The sequence below is a fragment of the Panulirus ornatus genome, chromosome 72 (genome assembly GCF_036320965.1).
Source record: "Panulirus ornatus isolate Po-2019 chromosome 72, ASM3632096v1, whole genome shotgun sequence".
Lineage (NCBI taxonomy): Eukaryota > Metazoa > Arthropoda > Malacostraca > Decapoda > Palinuridae > Panulirus > Panulirus ornatus.
Genome location: NC_092295.1, coordinates 14,629,075 through 14,653,879, shown reverse-complemented (window position 1 = coordinate 14,653,879; position 24,805 = coordinate 14,629,075). Strand labels below are relative to the sequence as shown.

The following is a 24,805-nucleotide window of genomic DNA, read 5'->3' as shown; positions in this document are numbered from 1 at the left end:
ATTTGAATGGTGAAAAACTGGAGGAACTGAAGTATTTTAGATATCTGGGAATGGACCTAGCAACGGATGGAGCCATGGAAGTGGAAGTGAGTCACAGGGTGGGGGAAGGGGCGAAGGTTTTGGGAGTGTTGAAGAATGTGTGGCAGGCAAGAACGTTATCTACGAAAGCAAAAATGGGTATGTTTGAAGGAATAGTGGATCCAACAATGTTATATGGTTGCGAGGTATGGGTGACAGATAGGGTTGTGCAGAGGAGGGTGGATGTGTTGGAAATGAGATGTTTAAGGACAATACGTGGTGTGAGGTAGTTTGATCGAGTAAGTAATGAAAGGGTGAAAGGGTAAGAGAGATGTGTGGTAATAAAAAGTGTGGTTGAGAGAGCAGAAGAGGGTGTATTGAAATGGTTTGGTCACATGGAGAGAATGAGTGAGGAAAGATTGAGAAAGAGGATATATGTGTCAGAGGTGAAGGGAACAGGGAGAAGTGGGAGACCAAATTGGAGGTGTAAGGATCGAGTGAAATAGATTTTGAGCGATTGGGGCCTGAACATACAGGAGGGTGAATGGCGTGCAAGGAATAGAGTGAATTGGAACAATGTGGTATACCGGGGTCGATGTGCTGTCAATGGATTGAGCCAGGGTATATGAAGCATCTAGGGTAAACCATGGAAAGTTTTGTGGGGACTGGATGTGGAAAGAGAGCTGTAGTTTTGGTGCATTACACATGACAGTTAAAGTCTGAGTGTGGACGAATGTGGCCTTTGTCCTTTCCTAGTGCTACCTCGCGTGCACACGAGGGAGCGGGGGGGGTGTCATTTTCAGGTGTGGCGGGGTGGCGACGGGAATGGATAAAGGCAGCATGTACGAATATGTGCATGCCTATATATATATATATATTTTTTTTTTTTTTTTTTTTTTTTTTTTTTTTTTTTTATACTTTGTCGCTGTCTCCCGCGTTAGCGAGGTAGCGCAAGGAAACAGACGAAAGAAATGGCCCCCCCCCATACACATGTACATACACACGTCCACACACGCAAATATACATACCTACACAGCTTTTCATGGTTTACCCCAGACGCTTCACATGCCTTGCTTCAATCCACTGACAGCACGTCAACCCCTGTATACCACATGACTCCAATTCACTCTATTTCTTGCCCTCCTTTCACCCTCCTGCATGTTCAGGCCCCGATCACACAAAATCTTTTTCACTCCATCTTTCCACCTCCAATTTGGTCTCCCTCTTCTCCTCGTTCCCTCCACCTCCGACACATATATCCTCTTGGTCAATCTCTCCTCACTCATTCTCTCCATGTGCCCAAACCATTTCAAAACACCCTCTTCTGCTCTCTCAACCACGCTCTTTTTATTTCCACACATCTCTCTTACCCTTACGTTACTTACTCGATCAAACCACCTCACACCACACATTGTCCTCAAACATCTCATTTCCAGCACATCCATCCTCCTGCGCACATCTCTATCCATAGCCCACGCCTCGCAACCATACAACATTGTTGGAACCACTATTCCCTCAAACATACCCATTTTTGCTTTCCGAGATAATGTTCTCGACTTCCACACATTTTTCAAGGCTCCCAAAATTTTCGCCCCCTCCCCCACCCTATGATCCACTTCCGCTTCCATGGTTCCATCCGCTGACAGATCCACTCCCAGATATCTAAAACACTTCACTTCCTCCAGTTTTTCTCCATTCAAACTCACCTCCCAATTGACTTGACCCTCACCCCTACTGTACCTAATAACCTTGCTCTTATTCACATTTACTCTCAACTTTCTTCTTCCACACACTTTACCAAACTCAGTCACCAGCTTCTGCAGTTTCTCACATGAATCAGCCACCAGCGCTGTATCATCAGCGAACAACAACTGACTCACTTCCCAAGCTCTCTCATCCCCAACAGACTTCATACTTGCCCCTCTTTCCAGGACTCTTGCATTTACCTCCCTTACAACCCCATCCATAAACAAATTAAACAACCATGGAGACATCACACACCCCTGGCGCAAACCTACATTCACTGAGAACCAATCACTTTCCTCTCTTCCTACACGTACACATGCCTTACATCCTCGATAAAAACTTTTCACTGCTTCTAACAACTTGCCTCCCACACCATATATTCTTAATACCTTCCACAGAGCATCTCTATCAACTCTATCATATGCCTTCTCCAGATCCATAAATGCTACATACAAATCCATTTGCTTTTCTAAGTATTTCATATATATATATATATATGTCTGTGTATGTATATGTATGTATACGTTGAAAAGTGTGAAAGAAGAAAGCTGAAAGTAAATGTGAATAAGAGCTAGGTATGTATAGCTCATGGTATGCATGACTCATGGTGAAGTGCCTGAGGATTGGCGGAATGCATGCATAGTGCCATTGTAAAAAGGCAAAGGGGATAAAGTTGAGTGTTAAAATTACAGAGGTATAAGTTTGTTGAGTATTCCTCGGAAATCATATGGGAGGGTATTGATTGAGAGGGTGAAGGCATGTACAGAGCATAAGATTGGGGAAGAGCAGTGTGGTTTCAGAAGTGGCAGAGGATGTGTGGATCAGGTGTCTGCTCTGAAGAATGTATGTGAGAAATACAAATGGATTTGTATGTAGCATTTATGAATCTGGAGAAGGCATATGATAAGACTTGATAAAGATGCTCTGTGGAAGGTATTAAGAATATATGGTGTGGGAGGCAAGTTGCTAGAAGCAGCAAAAAGTTTTTATTGAGGATGTAAGGCATGTGTACAAGTAGGAAGAGAGGAAAGTGATTGGTTCTCAGTGAATGTCGGTTTGCGACGGGTGCGTGATGTCTCCATAGTTCTTTAATTGGTTTATGGATGGAGTTGTTAGGGAGGTGAATGCAAGAGTTTAGGAGAGAGGGGCAAGTATGCAGTCTGTTGTGGATGAGAGGGCTTGGAAAGTGAGTCATTTATTGTTTGCAGTTGATACAGCGGTGGTGGCTGTTTCGGGTGAGAAACTGCAGAAGCTGGTGTCTAAGTTTGGAAAAGTGTGTGAAAGAAGAAAGCTGAGAGTAAATGTGAATAAGAGTAGGGTTGAGGGACAAGTCAACTGGGAAGTAAGTTTGAATGGAGAAAAACTGGAGGAAGTGAAGTGTTTTAGATATCTGGGAATGGATTTGGCAGCGAATGGAACCATGGAAGTGGAAGTGAGTCACAGGGTGGGGGAGGGGGCGAAGATTCTGTGGTGTTGAAAAATGTGTGGAAGGTGAGAACATTATCTCAGAAAGTAAAAATGGGTATGTTTGAAGGAATAGTGGTTCCAACAATGTTATATGGTTGCGAGGCGTGGGCTATAGATAGGGTTGTGCGGAAGAGGGTGGACGTGTTGGAAATGAGATGTTTGAGGACAATATGTAGTGTGAGGTGGTTTGATTGAGTAAGTTATGAAAGGGTAAGAGAGATGTGTGGTAATAAATGGAGTGTGGTTGAAAGAGCAGAAGAGGGTGTTTTGAAATGGTTTGGTCACATGGAGAGAATGAGTGAGGAAAGATTGACAAAGAGGATATATATGTTAGAGGTGGAGGGAACAAGAAGTGGGAGACCAAATTGGAGGTGGAAGGATGGAGTGAAAAAGATTTTGTGCAGTCGGGGCCTGAACATGCAGGAGGGTGAAAGGCTTGCAAGGAATAGAGTTAATTGGAACAATGTGGTATACCAGGGTCGACGTGCTGTCAGTGGATTGAACCAGGGCATGTGAAGTGTCTGGGGTAAACCATGGAAAGTTTTGTGGGCCCGCATGTGGAAAGGGAGCTGTGGTTTCAGTGTATTATACATGACAGCTAGAGACTGAGTGTTTTTAATACCACACATCTCTCTTACCCTTTCATTACTTACTTGATCAAACCACCTCACACACACATTGTCCTCAAATATTTCATTGCCAACACACATACACATATATATCTTTTATTATACTTTGTCGCTGTCTCCCGTGCTAGCGAAAGGAAACAGATGAAAGAATGGTCTAACCCACCCACATACACATGTATATACATAAACGCCCACACACGCACATATACATACCCATGCATTTAAACGTACACTTACATATACATGCACAGACGTATACATATTCCTATTTGCTTCCTTCATCCATTCCGTCGCCACCTCGCCATACATGAAAGAGCATCCCCCCAACGAGATAGGGCTAGGAAAAGACAAATAAGGCCACATTCGTTCACACTCAGTCTCTAACTGTCATGTGTAATGCAGTGAAACTACAGCTCCCTTTCCACATCCAGGCCCCACAAAACTTTCCATGGTTAACCCAGCCGCTCCACATGCCCTGGTTCAATCCACTGACAGCACATTGACCCCGGCATACCACATCATTTCATTTCACTCTATTACTTGCAAGACTTTCACCCTCCTGTATGTTCAGGCCCAGATTGCTCAAAATCTTTTTCACTCCATCCTTCCACCTCCAATTTGGTCTCTCGCTTCTTGTTCCCTCCACCTCTGACACAAATATCCTTTCTCAATCTTTCCTCACTCATTCTCTCCAAGTGACCAAAGCTTTCCTCTTCCAGCTTCACTCACTCACTCTGTTCCCTCATGTCTAGGTCTACTGCCAATCTATCCATTGGTGGATCAGCTTCCCCCATCCCCTTCTCCATTAACAAGGGTGTCCCTTACGGTTCTGTCCTGTCTCCTACACCTTTCCTCCTTTTTATCAATGATTTTCTTTCTTCCACAACTAAACAAATGCACTCATATGCTGATGTCTCGACACTTCATTCTTCCACATCCTTCCATTCTGCTCTTTTTTCTCTCACCTGATCAGCATCTTGTCTCAATACAACTTCCTCAATAAACTCAGACTTGAACAGGATATTTCAGAGGGGTAGACAAAATCTGGTTAAGTTTAATGCCTCCATGGCCCAGTTTCTACTCATCTTTCTAACGAAAATTCCATCCTTTGACAATTCTCTAATTCCATCTCTCAACTCAATGAACATACTTAATTATCAATGGAATATTCACCATTTCTTGGAAACCCCACATTATGGAAATAGTTAAGTCTTCCTCTAAAAATCTGGGAAACCTCTTAAGATGCTGAAGTTCCTTTTCTTCTGAATAGTTGTTCCATTTATACAAAAGACTGACCCGTCCTTATATCGAGTACTGCTCTCACAACTGGGGTGGTTCTAGCTCTGCATCCTTACTCGACAGAGTCCAAAGCTGCCCAACTTATAAACTCTTCCAGGCGAACTTCAAAACTTGACCCACTTGCCCTATGCAACAATGCTGGTTTACTTTTGCTCTTATCTAGGTATTACTTAGGATTTTGCTCCTGAGAACTGGTTGCTTGTGTGTCTCACCACTAGCTAGACCATGCAATATTTGGCAAGCTGCTGCATCACATGATTACTGTGCAGTACATTTTAATAGCTTGGTTTTTCACATCCTCCAAAATTCATATACACTTTCCCTGATCTTTCCTTTCATTAACCACTCTATATTTCAACTAAGGCCCAGCCTTGATGTGGACTTCTGTCAGTGACTGGAAACTCCAACGTTAAGAGAAAAAATGTGCTGAAAAATATGATGAACCTCTTTGATAAAAAGTTTAAATGTATCAGAAAGGACTAAAAACCCATACTAACAATTTATTGACATTTTACATCAGTACTCACATGCAAAATATGCTTAGAGCAGTACTTAGACAGTGGGATAGATTTTTCTCCACATCGCCATGATCCCTCACTGTACACACACTTTACACATCCAACGCTTGGAGCAGGCTTGTAGTTCACTCCCTCCGTGACCTGAAGCACAAGTAATAGATATAAACATGATCAATACTGATAAAATATAGTAATCAAACTGATATAGAGCTTCCTCTTTAACATCTTGATTACTGCAGAAATACAACATTCTTGCTAATCAGCATTTTTTGGTTATTGTAGAGCCAATATGAGCAAATGTCATAAATCTCAGGAAAATTCAAGAGTTTTCAAGTCATATGAATACAATGCTTGAAAATTTTCTATCCTGCTATGAAGTTTATGGCATTAGTAACATACAAGCAATACAATAATGAAAAGGTTATGCAGCAACATGTTACATGCATACAGTTGTTCAAATTTTAAGTGGTATAATACTGGAAAAATATACAGCAGAGAGAAAGGTTGTGAAAGAGGGAAGTGGAGGAACATAGTTACCAGCTGCTGGCATTTCAATTCCAGTGGTGTAACTCAGTTGGCAGTTGGAAGAGAACAAAAGGGTTTGATTGACTATCTAGCTGTGAAAGAAAGGCTGAGAGAGGTTGAGCTAGATGCTACAGTTGTACGAGAATTTATTGGAAATTCTGATCACTGTGCAGTTGTGAAGGTAAGGATCAGAAAGAAGTGGAGGTATGGCATACAGAAGAATGGAGAATATAAGTGTTGGCAAGGGAGATAAATCAGAAAGAATTCAAGGAAGAATATGAAAGAAGGGTGACAAAGTTCAGATGAAAGTGCAGTAAATGTAGGGATGTAGTCATGTGTGAATGAGGTATTTAGAATGTTTAGAAAAAGACAGTTAAATATTGCATAATTAGTACATGGATACAAGGATGTGAGACATAAGAATAAAAGTGAAAATGCATGGTGGAAAGAAGACCTTAGAAATGCTGTGGAAGAGACTGCATAAGGTACATTATTCAAAAGTTATGAACTAATGGAAGTTCAGCTAAGGAGGATGAAAGAATACAAGATGTGTAGGGAAAGTACTAAGAGGATAACGGTGGAAAGCAAAGAAAGAGTAGACAAAGATTTTGTAAACAAGTTGAGTGATAAACTTAAGGAAAATAAGAAATTGTACTGGAAGGGCATCAAAAAGGTGGTTTTATGAGTGAAAATGTTAATGTGAGAGGAAAGGAAGGGGAGCTGATGAATCAAAACAAGGAAGTAAAGGGAAGATCGAAAAAGTATTTTGAAAAACTGATGAAAGTGGAAGGTGAGGCAACACTTGTTACATGCATGAACATGGAGGATGGAAGGAAAAGGATACAAGCGAAGGGGCCTACGGCACGAGGGGAGGTAAAATGGGTGATAATGAGGTTGAAGGTAGGAAAGGCACCTGGAATGGACAGGATTATAGCTGGAATACTGAAGTATAAAGGAAAAAGTGTGATAGATCAAATGCATTTGATATGAAATTTAACAAGGAGGCAGAATTGGAGGCTGAGGATTGGGTGAAATCTATTATTGTATCTTTATTCAGAGGAGGCTACAGTCACAGACAAATATCCACAGCATGGCCAGGCCTTGAATGACTTACAGAGAGGTAAACGAAAGAAAAAAAGGAGAGAGGAATGAAAATATTTACATATTTTGGAGGAAGTGAAAAGCCTGTTTTTTAAAGAGTGCCAGGCCACAGTTAATGGAAAAGACATGAGAGGTCAGAGAGTTTCAAGGGTTTAAGGTGTAGGGAAAGAAACCATTATCAAAAGGGTCCATCCTTGAGCTGCTAACAGCCACACAGTAATCATGTGATATAGCAGCTTGTTGAGTATTGCATGGTCTAGCTAGGGGTGGGGGCACATCATCAGCAAGCTCTCAGGTGAATTATATTGTAAATGCCTTGTAAGTACAGCTTTTATGCTGGTCTACTTTTGAGTGAGAAGTTCTTCAATAAGACTGTAAGTACTTCCATTTGTCAAAAGAAGATGACAAAGCCACACTGACATACCAGGAAAAGTGTATGCATGAACAGTGATTGATAGTGTAATAAAAGTGACTGACTGCAGAAAATGTGAGGAGACAGGGACTCTTAAGAGAGGTTGGGGATGTGTAGACCAGGTTTTTGCTGTGAGAATGTCTGTGAACTAACCAAAGGTAAGAAGCTCTGTATAGCTTTTACTGATCAGGAGAAAAGGTATGACAAGAGTCTAGTGGATTCCTTTATGTGATGTGTTAAGGACATATGGGGCAGGGGGACAACAGATGGATGGTGTGAGAGCCTTCTACACGAAAATGCATGTGTAAAAGTGGTAAGAAAGTTGAGTGAAGTTTCGAAATACATGTGGATGTGAGGAAGGGCTGTATGATGTCACACTGTCATTTAACATATATGTGGATGGAGTGATAAAAAAGATGAAAGCAAAACTAAGGAACAGGGGTATAGAGATGGAGTTTGGTGGTGAGGTATGATGACTAGTGGCATGCCTGTCTGCAGATGATACTAAGTTGTTTGCTGAGAATGAAGAAGAGTTTCAGGAGGTCATAAGAGTCTTTTATGCATGAAAGCATAGGTAACTGAAGGTAAATGCAGAGCCATAGAGAATGAGAGAAGAAAGTGTACTAAAATGTGTTACATATATGAGGGGAGAAAGACTGGAAGAGGTGACAAACTTACAGTATTTGGGAGCTATCTTGGGTAAGTTTGGTGATAGAGCAGTACTGGGTAGAAAAGTCACTGGGTTCATTAGTAGAATCATGAAGAGTAGATGTGCAAGCATGGACATGAAAAAAAGAGTAAGGGGCAGCATAGTCCTCCTGATCTTGACCTATGCAGCCAAAACATGGACATGCAATGAGTCACAGAAGTCAAGAATCTATGTTGTGGAAATGAGTTACACGAGAGGAGCATGTGGTATGACTAGGTGGAATGAACAAAGCAATGAGGTATATGAGAGATTTGGTAAGGCAAGGAATGCAAAGGGAATGAATTGCAGAGGGGTAGAGTGGGTGACACATAATACTTTGCGGTGGTTTGGGCCTGTGGAAATGTAAGATAGGGAGTTTACCAGGATAGTGTAATATAGTACAGTTAAAGGGTTTGGTGTGAGAGAAACACCACCTGTGGCATAGGGAAACAGAAGGGCAAAGTACTGGAGAGAGAGAAATGGAGAAAGTCGCATGGAATGATTTAAATAGGGAAGGCATGTAGGGACAGGGATAAGTGGAGACCCTTTTGCTGTGGCTGGCCCCTTAATGGGAGTTCCCACAGGGAACAGGAGTCTGAGATCCAGACAGACAGATATTGGTGTTAGATACATAAACACCATGTTTAACATACCAAACTACTATGTCTGTGTAAAAGTGGCATACTAGATAAATGACTAGACATTTATAAATGAAAATACGTGGATTACCTTTACCTCCAATACACCAGCAAAGGTATCTAGTGAACCATCAATTATCACAAGCCAATTGAGAAAATTCTTATTACGTGGCATGTGCAATGCACATGAAATTGTGATTTGCCACAATCTCTTATGAAAGTAACCACCATATACAAACACTATCTACTCTAATAAAAGCAACAGGGGCATATCCAGGGTATTCATTAACTGTTCAACAACCCACCCATCCCCTTAGTCCACTGAGAGGGAATTATATCAGAGAAAAAGATTTCTGTCAGTAATGTAAATGAGAGGTCAGAGAAGTTTGGTGCACTGACCTCTATACACGGAAAGAGTAATCAGGCCATGCTGGCAACTCTGATGTACAATTGTCCAGCACATGCACTGACCTGAGTGAAGAGGGAATGATGCCCAGGTCACTTCAGCAGGTTGGCAGAGTACCTTCCAAAATCTTCTCAATACTGATAAAGTAAAAATAGCACAAATATACTATCACAGCTAAGCATAAATGATAAAATGCAAGGAAAAACAAGATACAAATGCATCTAAATAATAAGGATATCAATTTCAATTTGGCAAAATAGCTTTAGTTCCCTTTAGCCTACACCAACTTCTGAATACACCCTGGAGAAACCCCAAGTTGCAGGTTACTGTAAAAGTTTTAATAGGCATGCAAGACAAAATATAAGGTGAAAGGAAAAAATCAAGGCTACTGTTTGTAAATATTGATTCACAGTCAAATATAGCCAAATGATAATATGAAAAAAGGTATACATGGAAAAACATTTCAGTAACAGATCCCAGTGAGGGTGGAGAAGTGGTGGACGAACCAGTGATAAAAAGCAAGCAAGTTCTTAATTCAATGGAGAAGAAAGGATCTGTGATATGTCAACTTGCCAATTTGGGTAACACTTCTGAGAGGTGAAGCAAACTGCATGAATAACACAGTATATATAGACATGAAAGCAAGATTTGAAGTAAAGCAGACTGCACGAATAACACTGTACATATAGATATGAAAGCAAGATTTGAAGTGAACAAATTATGTATGGGTCACTGCTGTAAAGTAAAATTGAAATATCTTTTTTCTTTCACACTTATTCATTGTTTTCTGCATTAGCATGATAGTATCAGGGAAAGACAAAGAAAATGCCTCATTTGCTCACATTCATTCCCTGTCAGGTGTAATGTACTGAAACCATAGCTCTCCTATCCATAACAAGGCCCCAAAGACCTTTTCATGGTTTCATCCAGCTGTGTTATAAGGTCTGGTTCAGATCAACAACAACATGGCATGACTGGGTATGGGAGTAAAGGAAATCATGGAAGTTTAGGCGAGTCACTGGGTAAATGAGGGGATGAAGGTCCTAGGAGCACTGAGGAATGTGTGGAAAGACAGGTCACTATCTGGAAGGCAAAAATGAGACTGTTTGAAGGTACAGCAGTCCTGAAGGTGTATAAGACAAGGAAAGGGCTATTGATGATATGTACCAAAACTTTCCATAGTAGCAGTATTGCAACCAGTATTGCTGCTGCTGTGGAAACTAAAAGAAGTTAAAGTTGGGAAAAGTTATTACGTTTCAGAACCTTGAAGGGATACTCTAATTTTACTAGAGTATCCAAGTCTCACCTTGCCTTCTTGAGGTGACCTTGGTATCATAGCCCTTAGGGGTGAAATAAAAGGGGGAGGTGTTACCCAATTACACTGAGGAAATACTTTTAGATTTGGACAAACACCTGGGGTATGCTGTCACTTTTATTCTTTTTTGACAATTTTGGAGCCTCACTGCCTCTGGAAACTGTGCAGGAGTTGCCCTCTGCCAGTGACCTGACACGGGTGAGGCACAAAAGGCCAAGAGGTGGCAATGGAGTTTACCAGTTATGTCGAGGGTTAAAAGAGATGAGCAATTGAGGGTGATGGCACTGAATGGGATGACTGGTGAGAGCAAATGGAAGGAGATTGTGGAGAGGTTTAAAAGTTTTAGCGAGGATGTGCAAGTGATTGGGGAAACCCATATCCTTGGGCAGGGTATGTTGAATGAAAGTGGAAATGATGATTGCAAGTTATGGGAGGGAAAGGAAAGAGGTGTGGCATGGATAGGAATGAGTGAAAATTATCAGGGAAAGGGGAAAAGAAGAATATGCAATTCTGCAATCACCAAGAGTATGGGAGGGTGTTACAGAGCATAGATAGAATGGATCAAAAATAGTGAGGTGAAAGGAAAGATCAGGACTGTAAAGTACGCATGGGTATGTGTATATGTGCCTGTGAATATGAAGACTGTACAAGGCAAGGATGAAATGAAACTTTTCTGGAGAAATTTGAATGACAGTATAAATGGTTTTGAGAATGAGAGAAAAGTGGTTGTATTGGGCAATATAAATCCAAAAGTGGAATGTGATGAAATTGACGAGAAAGTTGGTAAATGGAAAGTGCCTGCAGTAAATGAGAATGGAATTCATCTGATGAAAATATATTTGAGCTTGAGAAAGGTTTATTCCTTGCAAACACCTTTTTTCAGTGCAAGATGATCCACAGATATACATGATTGACTATGTAGCAGTGGATGAAAGACTGAGAAAGGCTGAGAGGATTCTTTGGAGAGACTGACCATTCGTGGTTCTTGTGGGGATGAGGATCAGAGAGAAGTGGAGCAGTAGCAGCAGCACAGCCTGAAGCCCCCTACTTTGAAAAGCAGGGGGATCAGCCCCTCATTTCGTTTAGGCTTACTTGTATTGAAGTGCAGTATGCAGTATGATGCAAAAGCTTTTGCTCAAGTGAACCCCTCAACTTTTTAGAAGCTGCTGCCTTCTCTGGAGAGGTATGGTGTAAGGAAGAATGGAGAGGTAAAAGTTCCGGCAAGTGAGAAGATAAATTATGAAAAATATAAGGAGTATGAAAGGAATGTAACAGAAATCTTAGATGGAAGAACAGTGAATGTAAGAATGCAGTCATTGTGAATGAGGCGTTTTAAATATTTAGAGAAATACTAGTAAATGTTGTAGAATCAGTAATTGGATACAATGTAGTGAGATACAGGAATAAAAAGGGCAATGCATGGTAGAAAGAAGAGATTAGAAATGCTGTGGAAGGGAAGAAAAAGGCTTATGGTAGATTGCTCAATAGGGAAAATGCCAGTGGAAGTTCAGCAACGGAGAAGGGAAGAATACAAAACATGTAAACAGAATGTTACGAAAATGATGGAGGAAAGCAAAGAAAGAGTAAATGAAGATTTTGGAAAAAAGTTAAGCAAAAAGTCTTGGGATAATAAGAAACTATACTGGAAGGATGTGAAAAAGGAAAGAGGAGGAGGTAAGAGTGGAAATGTTGATGTGAGAAGTAAGGAAAGGGAAATGCTGAATCAAGAGGAGGAAGTGAAAGGAGGATGGAAAGATTACTTTGAAGAATTGATGAATGTGGGAGAAGGTGAGGCAGCTGTTGTTACATGCATGGGTAAGGAGGAGGGAAGGAAGAGGATACAAGTGCAGGGGCCTAAGGTAGGAAAGGCACCTGGAGTGGAGGGAATTACAACTGAAATGTTGACGTATAGAAGAGACAGTGTGATAGAGCGGATGCATCTTATGAGTAATTTAACATGAAAGCAGAAGGATGTGCCTGAGGATTGCGTGAAAGCCATTATTGTTCCTTTATTCAAAGGAAAAGTTGCAAAGGATGTATGTAGCAATCATAGGGGAACAAGTGTTAAGTATACAAGTAAAAGTGTACACATGAATATCAATTGAAAGAGTGAAGGATGTGACTGAATGCAGAATAAATGAAGAGCAAGGGGGACGTACTGATCAGATTTTAGTGTTAAAGATGTCCTTGGAGAAGTATTTAGTGAAAGGTAAGGAGGTGTATGCAGCTTTTATGGACCTGGAGAAAGCATATGACAGAGTTGAGTGGAATGTTTTGTGGGATGTGTTAAGGATATATGGTATAGGAGGGAAAACTGTTGGACAGTGTAAAAGCATTCTATAGAGGAGCAAATGTGAGAGTAAGAGTGGATGGAGAGCTGATTGAAAGTTCTGGGATACATGTAGGTGTAAGGCAGGGTTGTGTGATGTCACCATGGCTTTTTAATATGAGTATGGATGGAGTGATGAGAGAGATTAAAGTAAAACTAGGGAAAGGGGGTGCATAGACAGTGTGGCAGTGATATGCGGTGTCTAATGGCAAGCCTGTTTGTGGATGATACTGTGCTGTTTGTGAAGAGTGAAGAGGAGTTACAGAAGGTTGTGTTTTATATCTCATGTAAGCAGAGGAGATTGAAGTAAATGCAAGTGTAAGTAAAGTAATGGTGTTTGAAAGGAAAGAGAGTGAAAGTATTGATTTTGTAAAACCACACAGAGTGAAAGAAGAAAAAGTACTAAATTGTGCTGTGGATATGGGGGAAAAGACTGGAAGAAGTGAGGGAATTTAAGTATTTGGGAGATGAGTTGGGTAAGTGTGGTTATATGGAAGGAGAGATAAGGGAGAGAGCAGTACAAGGTAGAAAGAGTCATTGGGTCCCTTAATAGAATATTGAAGGGTAGAGGTGTAGGTATGGAAGTGAAGTGAGGATTAAGGGACAGCATGGTTCTCCCAATACTGACCAATGCAGTCGAAACATGGATGTGGAATGAGGCACAGGCTGTGGAAAAGAGCTATTTGAGAGAAGAGCATGCGGTGTTACTAGATGCAATGAAAAAAAGAAATGAAAGGGTGTATGAGAGATGTGGTATGGCAAGGAATGCAATGGGAATGAATTGTGGAGAGGCAGAATGGGTGAGACATAATACTCTGAGGTGGTATGGGCAAATGGAAAGAATGCAAAACTGGAAGTTTACAAGGAGATCGTATGATAGTACAATTAAAGGGGTTGGTGTAAGTGGAAGATCAACTGCGACATGGGCAAATTGGGTTGAGGAATACTGGAGGGAGTGAAACAGAGGAAGAATGCGTGGAATGGTGTATGCGAGGGGGGAATGTAAGGACAGGGATAAGTGGAGACATTTTCTGTGGCCATGCCTTGATGGGAGTTCCCAGAGGGAATGGGCATCAGGGATATAGATAGATAGACAGAGGCACAAAAGAGAGAAAATGTGTTGAATATGAAATATTGAAGACAAAATTTGGATGAAGGCACTTCAATGATGAATATATAATGACAGGGTATGGGAGAGGTATGATAAAAAGAAGAGTATGGTTCAAAGCGCTGAATCAGGTATGCTGAATTGGTTTCGACATAAGTATATGTATGTGAGTAGGAGAGATGGTCAAAGGGCATTATTCGATTACATGTTAATTGATAGGCATGTAAAAGAGAAACTTTTGGATGTTAATGTGCTGAGAGGGGCAGCTGGAGGGATGTCTGGTCACTATCTTGTGGAAGTGAAGATGAAGATTTGTAGAGGTTTTCAGAAAAGAAGAGAGAATGTTGGGGAGAAAAGAGTGGAGAATAAGTGAGCTTGGAAAGGAGACTTAAGTGAGGAAATACCAAAAGAGATTGAGTGTAGTATGGCAAAAGGTGAGAGCAAATGACGTGAGGGGAGTGGGGGAGGAATGGGATATATTTAGGGAAGCAGTGATGGCTTACACAAAAGATGCATGTGACATGACAAAGATGGGAGGTGGGCAGATTAGAAAGGGTAGTGAGTGGTGGGATGAACAAGAAGGTTGTTAGTGAAAGAGAAGAGAGAGGCAGTGGACGATTCTTGCAAGGAACTAGTGCAAATGACTTGGAGATGTATAAAAGAAAGTGGCAGGAGGTCAAGAGAAAGGTGCTAGAGGTGAAAAAGAGGGCAAATGAGAGTGTGGGGTGAGAGAGTATCATTAAATTCTAGGGAGGAGGTGAGTAACATGTGTAAGACAAGAGAACAAATGGAAACTTTGGTGAAGGGGGCTAATGGGGAGGTAATAACAAGTAGTTATGAAGTGAGAGGGATACAGGGAGTATTTTGAAAGTCGGTTAAATGTGTTTGATGACAGAGTGGCAGATATAGGGTGTTTTGGTCAGGGTGGTGTGAAGTGAGAGGGTTAGGGAGAATGGTTTGTTAAACAGAGAAGAGGTAGTGAAAGTTTTGCAGAATATGAAAGCCAGTAAGGAGGCAGGTTTAAATGGAACTGCAGTGGGATCTACTAAAAGAAGGGGGTGACTGTGTTGCTGACAAATTAGATGGGAGGAAAGTTTGAACGGAGAAATACTGAAGGAAGTGAAGTGTTTTAGATATCTAAGAGTGGACATAGCAGGGGATGGAACCATAGAAGCGGAAGTGAGTCACAAGGTGGGGAGGGAGCAAAGGTTCTGGAAGCTTTGAAGAATGTGTGGAATGCGAGAACGCTATCTTGGAGAGCAAAAATGGGTATGTTTGAAGGAACAGTGGTCCCAACAATGTTACATGGTTGCGAGGCATGAGCTATAGATGGGGTTGTGCAGAGGAGGGTGGATGTGTTGGAAATGAAATGTTTGAGGACAATGTGAGGTGTGAGGTGGTTTGATCGAGTAAGTAATGAAAGGGTAAGAGAGATGTGTGGTAGGAAAAAGAGGGTGGTTGAGAGAGCAAAAGGGGGTGTGTTGAAATGGTATGAACACATGGAAAGAATGAGTGAGGAAAGATTGACAAAGAGGAACATGGAGAGGCAGGAGACCAAATTGGAGGTGGAAGGATGGAGTGAAAAAGACTTTGACAGATTGGGGCTTGAACATACAGGAGGGTGAAAGGCGTGCAAGAAATAGAGTAAACTGGAACAATGTGGTATACCGGGGTTGAGGTGCTGTCATTGGACTGGACCAGGACATGCGAAGTGTCTGGAGTAAACCATGGAAAGGTCTGTGGGTCTTGGATGTGGAAAGGGAGCTGTGGTTTTGGTGCATTACACATGACAGCTAGAGACTGGGTGTGAACTAATGTGGCCTTTTTTTTTCTTTTCTTTGCGCTACCTTGCTGAAGGTGTGTGTGTGTGTGTGATGCTATTTCCTGTGTGGCGGAGTGGTGATGAGAATGGATGAAGGCAGCAAGTATAAACATGTACATGTGTATGCATGTATATGTCTGTACACGTTGATATGTATATGTGCATGTATGGGCATTTCTGTATATGTATGTGTATACGAGTGGTTGGGATGTTCTTCGTTTGTTTCTTTGCACTACCTCGCTGATGTGGGAAATGCTCATTAAGTATAATAAACATATACATAACATATAAAGATATTTTGAAGGTTTGTTGAATGTGTTTGATGACAGAGTGGCAGATGTGTTTTGGTCGAGGTAGTGTGTGAAGTGATAGGGTCAGGGAGAATGATTTGGTAAACAGAGAAGAGGTAGTGAAAGCTTTGCGGAAGACGAAAGCTGGCAAGACAGGCGGGTTTGGATGGTATAGCTGTGGAATGTACTAAAAGGGGGTGATTGTGTTGTTGACTGGTTGGTGAAGATATTCCATGTATGTATGGCTCGTGGTGAAGTGCCTGAGGATTAGTGGAATGCTTGCATAGAGCCATTGTACAAAGGCAAATGGGATAAAGGTGAGTGTTCAAATTACAGAAGTATAAGTTTGTTGAGTAGTCCTGGGAAACTATATGGGAGGGTATCAATTGAGAGGGTCAAGGAATGTACAGAGCATCAGATTGGGGAAGAGCAGTGTGGTTTCAGAAGTGGTAGAGGATATGTGGATCAGGTGTTTGCTTTGAAGAGTACATGTGAAAAATACTTAGAAAAACAGATGGATTTGTATGTAGCATTTATGGATCTGGAGAAGGCACACGGTAGAGCTGACAGAGATGCTCTGTGGAAGGTATTAAGAGTATATGGTGTGGAAGGTAAGTTGCTAAAAAGCAGTGAAGAGTCTTTATAGAGGATGTAAGGCATGTGTACAAGTACGGAAAGAGGAAAGTGATTGGTTCTCAGTGAATGTCGCCTTGTGGCAGGGGTGCGTGATGTCTCCCTGGTTGTTTAATTTGTTTATGGATGGGGTTGTTAGGGAGGTGAATGCAAGGGTCTTGGAGAGAGGGGCAAGTATGCAGTCTGTTGTGGATGAGAGGGCTTGGGAAGTGAGGCAGTTGATGTTTGCAGATGATACAGAGCTGGTGGCTGATTAAGGTGAGAAACTGAAGAAGTCGGTGACTGAGTTTGGTAAAGTGTGTGAAAGAAAAAAGCTGAGAGTAAATGTGAATAAGAGCAAGGTTATTAAGTTCTGTAGGGTTGAGGGACAAGTAAATTGGGAGGTAAGTTTGAATGAATAAAAACTGGAGGAAATAAAGTGTTTTAGATATCTGGGAGTGGATTTGGCAGCAGATGGAGCCATTTTAGCAGAGGTGAGTCACAGGGTGGGGGAGGGGGCGAAGATTCTGGGAGCGTTGAGGAATGTGTGGAAGGTGAGAACATTATCTCAGAAAGCAAAAATGGGTATGTTTGAAGGAATAGTGGTTCCAACAATGTTATATGGTTGTGAGGCATGGGCTATAGATAGGGTTGTGCAGAGGAAACCACAGCTCCCTTTCCACATCCAGGCCCCACACAGCTTTCCATGGTTTACCCCAGACACTTCACATGCCCTGGTTCAATCCATTGACAGCACTTCAACCCCGGTATACCACATTGTTCCAATTCACTCTATTCCTTGCACGCCTTTCACCCTCCTGAATGTTCAGGCCCCGATCACTCAAAATCTTTTTCACTCCATCATTCCAACTCCAATTTGGTCTCCCACTTCTCCTCGTTCCCTCCACCTCTGACACATTTTTTTTTTTTTTTTTTCATACTATTCGCCATTTCCCGCGATAGCGAGGTAGCGTTAAGAACAGAGGACTGGGCCTTTGAGGGAATATCCTCACCTGGCCCCCTTCTCTGTTCCTTCTTTTGGAAAATTAAAAAAAAACGAGAGGGGAGGATTTCCAGCCCCCCGCTCCCTTCCCTTTTAGTCGCCTTCTACGACACGCAGGGAATACGTGGGAAGTATTCTTAATCCCCTATCCTCTTTATCAATCTTTCCTCACTCATTCTCTCCATGTGACCAAACCATTTCAAAACACCCTCTTCTGCTCTCTCAACCACACTCTTTTTAATACCACACATCTCTCTTACCCTATTATAACTTACCCGATGAAACCACCTCACACCACATATTGTCCTCAAACATCTCATTCCTAGCACATCCACCCTCCTCCGCACAACTCTATCAATAGCCCACGCCTCGCAACCATATAACACTGTTGGAACCACTATTCCTACTAACCCTACTGTACCTAATAACCTTGCTCTTATTCACATTTACTCTCAGTTTTCTTCTTTCACACACTTTACCAAACTCAGTTACCAGCTTCTGCAGCTTCTCACACAAATCAGCCATCAGCGCTGTATCAACAGTGAACAACCATTGCCTTGCTTCCCAAGCTCTCTCATCCACAACAGACTGCATACTTACCCCTCTTTCCAAAACTCTTGCATTCACCTCCCTAACAACCCCATCCATAAACAAATTAAACAACCATGGAGACATCACGCATCCCTGCCGCAAACCTAAATTCACTGAGAACCAATCACTTTCCTCTCTTCCTACACATACACATGCCTTACATCCTCGATAAAAACTTTTCATAGCTTCTAACAACTTGCCTCCCACACCTTATATTCTTAATACCTTCCACAGAGCATCTCTATCAACTCTATCATATACCTTCTCCAGATACATAAATGCTACATACAAATCCATTTGCTTTTCTAAGTATTTCTCACATACATTCTTCAAAGCAAACACCTGATCCACACATCCTCTACCACTTCTGAAACCACACTGCTCTTCCCCAATCTGATGCTCTGTACATGCCTTCACCCTCTCAATCAATACTCTCCCATATAATTTCCCAGGAATACTCAACACTCTTATACTTCTATAATTTGAGCAATCACTTTTATCCCCTTTACCTTTGTACAATGGCACTATGCAAGCATTCCGCCAATCCTCAGGCACCTCACCATGAGTCATATATACATTAAATAACCTCACTAACCAGTCAACAATACAGTCACCCCCTTTTTTTTAATAAATTCCACTGCAATACCATCCAAACCCGCTGCCTTGCCGGCTTTCATCTTCCGCAAAGCTTTTACTGCCTCTTCTCTGCTTACCAAAGCATCTCCCTAACCCTCTCACTTTGCACACCACCTTGACCAAAACACCCTATATCTGCCACTCTATCATCAAACACATTCAACAAACCTTCAAAATACTCACGCCATCTCCTTCTCACATCACCACTACTTGTTTTCACCTCCCCATCAGCCCCTTCACTGAAGTTCCCATTTGTTCCCTTGTCTTACACACTTTACTTACATTCTTCCAAAACATCTTTTTACCCTCCCTAAAATTTAATGATACTCTCTCACCCCAACTCTCATTTGCCCTCTTTTTCACCTCTTGCACCTTTCTCTTGACCTCCTGCCTCTTTCTCTTATACATCTCCCACTCAATTGCATTATTTCCCTACAAAAATTGTCCAAATGCCTGTCTCTTCTCTTTCACTAATAATCTTACTTCTTCATCCCACCACTCACTACCCTTTCTAATCAACCCACCTCCCACGCTTCTCATGTCGCAAGCATCTTTTGCGCAAGCCATCACTGCTTCCCTAAACAGATCTCATTCCTCCCCCACTCCCCTTACGTCCTTTGTTCTCACCTTTTTCCATTTTGTACTCAGTCTCTCCTGGTACTTCCTCACACAAGTCTCCTTCCCAAGCTCACTTACTCTCACCACTCTCTTCACCCCAACATTCTCTCTTCTTTTCTGAAAACCTCTAAAAATCTTCATCTTCGCCTCCACAAGATAATGATCAGACATCCCTCCAGTTGCACCTCTCAGCACATTAACACCCAAAAGTCTCTCTTTCATGTTCCTATCAATTAAGACTAAATCAAATAATGCTCTCTGGCCATCTCTCCTACTTACATACGTATACTTATGTATATCTCTCTTTTTAAACCAGGTATTCCCAATCACCAGTCCTTTTTCAGCACATAAATCTACAAGCTCTTCACTATTTCTATTTACAACACTGAACACCCCATGTATACCAATTATTCCATCAACTGCCACATTACTCACCTTTGCATTCAAATCACCCATCACCCTGGTCTCGTGCATGAAAACTACCAACACACTCACTCAGCTGCCCCAAAAACACTTGCCTCTCATGATCTTTCTTCTCATGCCCAGTTGCATATGCACCAATAATCACCCATCTCTCTCCATCCACTTTCAGTTTTACCCATATCAATCTAGAGTTTACTTTCTTACACTCTATCACATACTCCCATCACTCCTGTTTCAGGAGTAGTGCTACTCATTCCCTTGCTCTTGTCCTCTCACTAACCCCTGACTTTACTCCCAAGACATTCCCAAACCACTCTTCCCATTTACAGTTGAGCTTCATTTCACTCAGAGCCAAAACATCCAGGTTCCTTTCCTCAAACATACTACCTTTTATTTATATCTATTATACTTTGTCGCTGTCTCCCGCGTTTGCGAGGTAGCGCAAGGAAACAGACGAAAGAAATGGCCCAACCCCCCCCCATACACATGTATATACATATGTCCACACACGCAAATATACATACCTACACAGCTTTCCATGGTTTACCCCAGACGCTTCACATGCCTTGATTCAATCCACTGACAGCACGTCAACCCCGGTATACCACATCGCTCCAATTCACTCTATTCCTTGCCCTCCTTTCACCCTCCTGCATGTTCAGGCCCCGATCACACAAAATCTTTTTCACTCCACCTTTCCACCTCCAATTTGGTCTCCCTCTTCTCCTCGTTCCCTCCACCTCCGACACATATATCCTCTTGGTCAATCTTTCCTCACTCATTCTCTCCATGTGCCCAAACCACTTCAAAACACCCTCTTCTGCTCTCTCAACCACGCTCTTTTTATTTCCACACATCTCTCTTACCCTTACGTTACTCACTCGATATATATATTTTTTTTTATTTTTTATTATACTTTGTCGCTGTCTCCCACGTTTGCGAGGTAGCGCAAGGAAACAGACGAAAGAAATGGCCCAACCCCCCCCATACACATATATATACATACGTCCACACACGCAAATATACATACCTACACAGCTTTCCATGGCTTACCCCAGACGCTTCACATGCCTTGATTCAATCCACTGACAGCACGTCAACCCCGGTATACCACATCGCTCCAATTCACTCTATTCCTTGCCCTCCTTTCACCCTCCTGCATGTTCAGGCCCCGATCACACAAAATCTTTTTCACTCCATCTTTCCACCTCCAATTTGGTCTCCCTCTTCTCCTTGTTCCCTCCACCTCCGAGACATATATCCTCTTGGTCAATCTTTCCTCACTCATCCTCTCCATGTGCCCAAACCACTTCAAAACACCCTCTTCTGCTCTCTCAACCACGCTCTTTTTATTTCCACACATCTCTCTTACCCTTACGTTACTCACTCGATCAAACCACCTCACACCACACATTGTCCTCAAACATCTCATTTCCAGCACATCCATCCTCCTGCGCACAACTCTATCCATAGCCCACGCCTCGAAACCATACAACATTGTTGGAACCACTATTCCTTCATACATACCCATTTTTGCTTTCCGAGATAATGTTCTCGACTTCCACACATTCTTCAAGGCCCCCAGAATTTTCGCCCCCTCCCCCATCCTATGATCCACTTCCGCTTCCATGGTTCCATCCGCTGCCAGATCCACTCCCAGATATCTAAAACACTTCACTTCCTCCAGTTTTTCTCCATTCAAACTCACCTCCCAATTGACTTGACCCTCAACCCTACTGTACCTAATAACCTTGCTCTTATTCACATTTACTCTTAACTTTCTTCTTCCACACACTTTACCAAACTCAGTCACCAGCTTCTGCAGTTTCTCACATGAATCAGCCACCAGCGCTGTATCATCAGCGAACAACAACTGACTCACTTCCCAAGCTCTCTCATCCCCAACAGACTTCATACTTGCCCCTCTTTCCAAAACTCTTGCATTTACCTCCCTAACAACCCCATCCATAAACAAATTAAACAACCATGGAGACATCACGCACCCCTGCCGCAAACCTACATTCACTGAGAACCAATCACTTTCCTCTCTTCCTACACGTACACACGCCTTACATCCTCGATAAAAACTTTTCACTGCTTCTAACAACTTGCCTCCCACACCATATATTCTTAATACCTTCCACAGAGCATCTCTATCAACTCTATCATATGCCTTCTCCAGATCCATAAATGCTACATACAAATCCATTTGCTTTTCTAAGTATTTCTCACATACATTCTTCAAAGCAAACACCTGATCCACACATCCTCTACCACTTCTGAAACCACACTGCTCTTCCCCAATCTGATGCTCTGTACATGCCTTCACCCTCTCAATCAATACCCTCCCATATAATTTACCAGGAATACTCAACAAACTTATACCTCTGTAATTTGAGCACTCACTCTTATCCCCTTTGCCTTTGTACAATGGCACTATGCACGTATTCCGCCAATCCTCAGGCACCTCACCATGAGTCATTTTTTTTTTTTTTTTTTTTTTTTTTTAATACTTTGTCGCTGTCTCCCGCGTTTGCGAGGTAGCGCAAGGAAACAGACGAAAGAAATGGCCCAACCCCCCCCCCCCCCATACACATGTACATACACACATCCACACACGCAAATATACATACCTACACAGCTTTCCATGGTTTACCCCAGACGCTTCACATGCCTTGATTCAATCCACTGACAGCACGTCAACCCCTGTATACCACATGACTCCAATTCACTCTATTCCTTGCCCTCCTTTCACCCTCCTGCATGTTCAGGCCCCGATCACACAAAATCTTTTTCACTCCATCTTTCCACCTCCAATTTGGTCTCCCTCTTCTCCTCGTTCCCTCCACCTCCGACACATATATCCTCTTGGTCAATCTCTCCTCACTCATTCTCTCCATGTGCCCAAACCATTTCAAAACACCCTCTTCTGCTCTCTCAACCATGAGTCATACATACATTAAATAACCTTACCAACCAGTCAACAATACAGTCACCCCCTTTTTTAATAAATTCCACTGCAATACCATCCAAACCTGCTGCCTTGCCGGCTTTCATCTTCCGCAAAGCTTTCACTACCTCTTCTCTGTTTACCAAATCATTTTCCCTAACCCTCTCACTTTGCACACCACCTCGACCAAAACACCCTATATCTGCCACTCTATCATCAAACACATTCAACAAACCTTCAAAATACTCACTCCATCTCCTTCTCACATCACCACTACTTGTTATCACCTCCCCATTTGCGCCCTTCACTGAAGTTCCCATTTGCTCCTTTGTCTTACGCACTTTATTTACCTCCTTCCAGAACATCTTTTTTTTTTTTTTTATATACTTTGTCGCTGTCTCCCGCATTTGCGAGGTAGCGCAAGGAAACAGACGAAAGAAATGGCCCAACCCCCCCCATACACATGTATATACATACGTCCACACACGCAAATATACATACCTACACAGTTTTCCATGGTTTATCCCAGACGCTTCATATGCCCTGATTCAATCCACTGACAGCATGTCAACCCCGGTATACCACATCGCTCCAATTCACTCTATTCCTTGCCCTCCTTTCACCCTCCTGCATGTTCAGGCCCCGATCACACAAAATCTTTTTCACTCCATCTTTCCACCTCCAATTTGGTCTCCCTCTTCTCCTTGCTCCCTCCACCTCCGACACATATATCCTCTTGGTCAATCTTTCCTCACTCATCCTCTCCATGTGCCCAAACCACTTCAAAACACCCTCTTCTGCTCTCTCAACCACGCTCTTTTTATTTCCACACATCTCTCTTACCCTTACGTTACTCACTCGATCAAACCACCTCACACCACACATTGTCCTCAAACATCTCATTTCCAGCACATCCATCCTCCTGCGCACAACTCTATCCATAGCCCACACCTCGCAACCATACAACATTGTTGGAACCACTATTCCTTCAAACATACCCATTTTTGCTTTCCGAGATAATGTTCTCGACTTCCACACATTCTTCAAGGCCCCCAGAATTTTCGCCCCCTCCCCCACCCTATGATCCACTTCCGCTTCCATGGTTTCATCCGCTGCCAGATCCACTCCCAGATATCTAAAACACTTCACTTCCTCCAGTTTTTCTCCATTCAAACTCACCTCCCAATTGACTTGACCCTCAACCCTACTGTACCTAATAACCTTGCTCTTATTCACATTTACTCTTAACTTTCTTCTTCCACACACTTTACCAAACTCAGTCACCAGCTTCTGCAGTTTCTCACATGAATCAGCCACCAGCGCTGTATCATCAGCGAACAACAACTGACTCACTTCCCAAGCTCTCTCATCCCCAACAGACTTCATACTTGCCCCTCTTTCCAAAAACTCCTTTCCTCAAACATACTACCTATCTCTCCTTTTATCTCATCTTGGTTGCATCCACACACATTTAGACACCCCAATCTGAGCCTTCGAGAAGGATGAGCACTCCCCGCGTGACTCCTCCTTGTGTTTCCCCTTTTAGAAAGTTAAAATACAAGGAGGGGAGGGTTTCCAGCATCCCACTCCCGTCCCCTTTAGTCGCATTCTATGTACACGTGTATATATATATATATATAGATATCTGGGAGTGGATCTGG

At 42.3% G+C, this 24,805-nt stretch overlaps 1 protein-coding gene across 2 annotated transcripts in view; it reads right to left on the bottom strand.

The window, feature by feature from the left end:
* dgt1 (dim gamma-tubulin 1) overlaps window positions 1–24,805 on the bottom strand; it is a 98,576-nt gene that overhangs the window by 20,312 nt on the left and 53,459 nt on the right. For both annotated transcript variants that reach the window (XM_071660732.1, XM_071660734.1), the window contains exon 8: window positions 5,687–5,818. In XM_071660732.1, coding sequence (XP_071516833.1) covers window positions 5,687–5,818 — 132 coding nt within the window. The remainder of the gene's footprint in view (window positions 1–5,686; window positions 5,819–24,805) is intronic.